Here is a 4688-nt window from a genome sequence, read left to right on the forward strand (position 1 = left end):
TGACAGGAAAAGATATTTGATATTTTTGGTTTTGATGTGCTTAATTGATTTGATTGTTCTCTGACCAATGCATTTGAGCACTCCCACTGTGCTTACTGATACCGCGTCTCAACTGAATGTACATTCGAGGTCTGGCATTGAATCCAACTCATTTGGGTGGGGTTATCTTTCCTGCTCTCTCTGTCTCTCTCTCTCTCTCTCTTATTTTCTGAGAATCAAACTCTCATACATGCGTAAATGAGGACTACCACCACAACTGCATCACTTGAGGGGGGAAGAAAAACAGTTTCACTTTATGGTAATCGATTTATATTCTTTCATGGTGCTAGTGATAGCTTGTTCAACTGGCAATCTCTCCATGCTTGATGCACCATAGAAACCGTGAACTCCATTGGTTCTCTTCAGTGCAAATTCAGCCTCTCTAGGACTGGATATAGGACCTGCAAATTGTGCCAAGAAATCCATGTAAATTATAGGAACCTACAAATGCAAAGTCAAAAATCACTTGCTCAAATTAAAACTTAAATAGAAATATTGTCTATGGGGTTTTTATTGAATACATGATGTAATTTATGATTCAAAACTTATTTCATTTATTGGTTTTCGACTGAGTTTTCCTGCACCACAGTGACGAGAGTATCTCTTCAACCACAGAATCTAACCTTCTGATTTGATGAAGGAAGAGTATTTCGAACTTTTGTCAATAGGGGCAAGGGTTAAATGATGTAACCCATTGTTCTAGGAGTCCAATCATAACAACAAAGCCATCATAGATGAAGAGGATCTCTCTTCACCTTGGGTGATAAAAAACATTCAGCGGTCATGTTATAGTCATAGTAGTATAAACTACTATAAACGAAAACTACAGTGCGATAAAAACCTACAGTTTTCTAACCTCCATAGTTTCTAGAAAGGACATGTATGACGTATCTAAAGTTTAGGGAAGTCCAATCAAAATCTCTCAACACCCCCCCCCTCTTTCCCTACACCAAACAAAGGGAAGAGAGAGTCGAAATATCAAACTCAGAATCTCCTACTACTAGAATGTGCCCTCAACCTCTTAGCCAGGAGTATTTGGATAGAGGAAAGGGAGAGGGGGGGGGGTGTGCAGGTGGGCGGAGGGAGAATATATATAAAAATCAGCTCACTGAGTAGAGAATCATAGGGGACTAGGGATACCCAAATAGTACCTCCATGGCAAAGCACAATGATATTGGAATTTATCTCATGTGCAGCATCTGAAATATCTTGCACAAGAGCAACACTGTCCTCCAAGGAGATGGCTGTTTTAGCACCAATAGACCCTGAAGTTGTGAGCCCCATGTGAGCAACTATAATATCAGCTCCAGCTTTTGCCATGGCAATGGCTTCTTCTCGTTTGAAAGCATATGGTGTCGTCAAAAGACCAAATTTATGAGCTTTTCCAATCATTTCAACCTCCAACCTATAACCAAGGGGGAAAAAATGAGAGAGAGGAAGAGAAAGAGATGTACTTATGAATTCAAAATCAAGATAAGAAAATGATCTCGAGTATTGATTAAATGAAAAGAAATGAGACATACCCATATCCCATTCCTGTCTCTTCCAGGTTTTGCCTAAAGTTACCATCAAAGAGTCCAACAGTCGGAAAGTTTTGCACCCCAAAAAATCCTACTGATTCCAGCTGCTTTAGAAAGTAGTCCATTCGGCGAAATGGATCAGTTGCACACACTCCAGCAAGAACAGGTACTTTCTTGACCACCTGCACACCATATATGGATTATACAAGTTCCCCAATGGTCAGTATGTCCTCCCTGAGGGAGGAGACCCACTTAGCTGATCTATGAAATCACACCTGACATTCAATATATGCCATGTGGCAGCTCCGATGGGCCCAAATCTTGTGGACAGGTTGACTGACCCCAAGTTCCCTGCCTACATGTCAAATTTCAGCCCAATCTGAGTTGATCAATCCAGGGGTAAGAAGAGGGTGCACAGGAGTCAGGACTAGGAGGGAGTGTATGGACAAACATGGGGGGGGGGGGGTTTGGTATGCATTATATTGGAGGGTAAATGATTGAATTTAAGGTTGAAATTTGACACAAAGCCAATCTAGAACTTGACCAATCTATCAAAAAGTAGGGCCATATTCTGTTAGGGGTATTTCAATAGATCACCCAATTGGGATATCCATGGTATTCCAAAATGAAAAAACCTCTAGGTCCTTTTTTCTGCCTTCCTTGGCTGACTTAGATATAAGGGAACCCAGAAAAGCAGATGCTCTCATTAAAATAACTTTCTGTAGTCAAGTAGTTCGAACTTACTGGCAATACTTCATTAGCCATATCAAGCACCACAGCATTTGCATCTGCAAAAGGCAGTAAACCTGCCAAGGAACCCCGTCCTGCCATGCGGAAGCGACCTGAGTTGTATAATACTATGAGATCTACACCACCTTCTTCCTCAAACTTAGCAGAAATGCCTGTCCCTGCACCAGCTCCTATAATGGGCATTCCCTTATTTATTTGATCTTTTAATTGATTGAGTATTTCCTGAGTCCTCTGCAAAGTTTCTGTTAGGATGGCCAGCCATAAGATCTTAGTCCACATTTTTGCAAGATACAAAACAAATTTTCCAAAATTAATGAACATTCAGCTAAATTTGTTCCATCTATAACACTCTTCAACATTACGATTTTGTTAACCAAAAGAAAAGAAGAAGAAGAAAAAAAACAGAAGGAATAAAAGAGTTGTTTACAAAGAATTTCAACCTGAACTGGGATGCAAGTTTCATAATTGCACAAAATGATTCAAACCAACATGAACTGCAGAGTAGATATATTTCATATACGTGTAAACATTGATGCATGTGTCCTTGTTTAAGCCTCAAACTCCCAAAAAAAAAAAAACCACATTTTCTTTTTGTGTTCAGCACTTAATATGTACAAATGATTGAAATCCAGGTCATAGTGAATCTTCTTCATGATGGCGCAATTCTCCCGAAAACAAAGCATCCAATTTTCCAAGATACTAGAATGCAAATATGACCTCCAATGTTATGGTGCAGGCCTAATAAATTTGATATTCTAAGCATTATACTTCTTTTATTAGTATTTACCATTATTAGTTATCCCTAAAGTCCTCTATAAATTTCAGTAATAGAAAATATTAGGTTGCATGAGAACATTTATTAACCACATCAATATGTGTCCAACTCTGATTCATGCATACAGAAACAAAAAGCAATCCTTTTAAATACTGCCCTTCTATTTTTCTTTTTTTTTTGGGGGGGGTAGGGTGGGGGGGCATTTAGAACCCCTTCATATAACTGAAAACCTGAAACTGGCCAAAATAGGTACACAAAATGATCTTAACGAGCTTCAATTCTTTACCACCAACATCATGACTTCATCTCTCAGCTGCAATAACTACACTCTCCAGATGTAAAATGTAAATTCTCAAGGTTTAGATTGCCCAAAATATAGAAGGAGCAAAACTACAACCTGGTCTTGCATCAGGGAAATCAGTTGGGCTGTAGCAAATGGTTCCACAGCCTGACAAGTTCCCCTTAGAAATGTGTTCCTCATGTAGGTGTCGACGGTCTTCAAGGACACTATCTTGTTGTAGACCAGCATCTTTGGAATTCTCGACACTAATCGCTAAAAATAAGTCAACCACGGTATTTGCAAATTCAGGATCATTTATGTGATAGGGATATATCTTTACCTGCCAAAAGGAAGCATGATTAAATCTAAGAAGGTAAATACAAAATGATATGAAAATAAAGATCATGCATCCCATACACATAAATAAATTTGTAACAGAGTGCACCATTAGATGGGTAATGAGAGTACCTGCCTATCTACATTTGTCTCAATAAGTCTCCCCAATTCAGAAATAAGAGTTCCAGTAGCTTCAGGATCATAAAAGGGCTGCCCTGGGGCATCCAAAGCAGAGATGCCCTTCTGTGGCAAGCAAATGCATACTTTAGATGATGACTTATTCACTTTATCCGCTATGAAAGCTGCAAATTTCTGGTTTTCATCTACTGTAGTTCGCATAAGTGAAACCTGCAGAACATTCATAATGGTATTGACAGATCCACATATTCAGCATCAGTCTCACAAATTTTAGCAGTCAAAGTTGAAGAAGCATTAACTAACTGCTATTCTTTCCAATCATTAAATAAGCTAACAGTGGCAACTTTTTGCATATGTATGTATGAGTTGGGAGAATTTTTCCATCTTATATAACTCCTAAGACCTAATTACCATTTGTACTCAAAATAGATAAAGTTTGAGAAACTTGCACATCATTTCATCAGAGAAGGCAGCTCAGTAGTGTGAAAGTATGTATGATATATCTAATTAGTATAAAAGTGAGACTTGCTCACCTGCTCATTATGTTCATGAATATTTCTTTGTTGAAAATTCGAAGGTATGGTATCTTTAGCTCCAAAGTTCACCATATCCAAGGCCCCTATGCTCAGAACCAATGGAACCTTCTTCTCTATGATAGCATCAAAACGAGAACTGTCACAGGCCATCACACCTCCAACTACATGATCAGCAACTTCCGTCGTTGTGATGTCCAAAACACCCTAGACAAAACCAAGAGATAAATCGAGTGGAAGGATAGGCATACAAGATACTACAAAAAGTGAATTCAGTCTGAAACTGAAAGTAATAAGAGAAAAAACTGACCAACTTG

At 38.7% G+C, this 4688-nt stretch overlaps 1 protein-coding gene across 1 annotated transcript in view; it reads right to left on the reverse strand.

Annotated features, from left to right (window-relative positions):
* LOC122063100 (toMV susceptible protein tm-1(GCR26)) overlaps nt 1-4688 on the reverse strand; it is an 8252-nt gene continuing 3564 nt past the window's right edge. The window contains exons 3-9 of the mRNA XM_042626778.1: nt 4372-4578; nt 3833-4048; nt 3482-3704; nt 2304-2551; nt 1563-1741; nt 1191-1444; nt 1-440 (exon numbers count right to left, since the gene is read on the reverse strand). Coding sequence (XP_042482712.1) covers nt 289-440; nt 1191-1444; nt 1563-1741; nt 2304-2551; nt 3482-3704; nt 3833-4048; nt 4372-4578 — 1479 coding nt within the window. The 3' untranslated portion in view covers nt 1-288. The remainder of the gene's footprint in view (nt 441-1190; nt 1445-1562; nt 1742-2303; nt 2552-3481; nt 3705-3832; nt 4049-4371; nt 4579-4688) is intronic.

This window comes from Macadamia integrifolia, unplaced genomic scaffold (assembly GCF_013358625.1).
Source record: "Macadamia integrifolia cultivar HAES 741 unplaced genomic scaffold, SCU_Mint_v3 scaffold1190, whole genome shotgun sequence".
NCBI classification, from domain to species: Eukaryota; Viridiplantae; Streptophyta; class Magnoliopsida; order Proteales; family Proteaceae; genus Macadamia; species Macadamia integrifolia.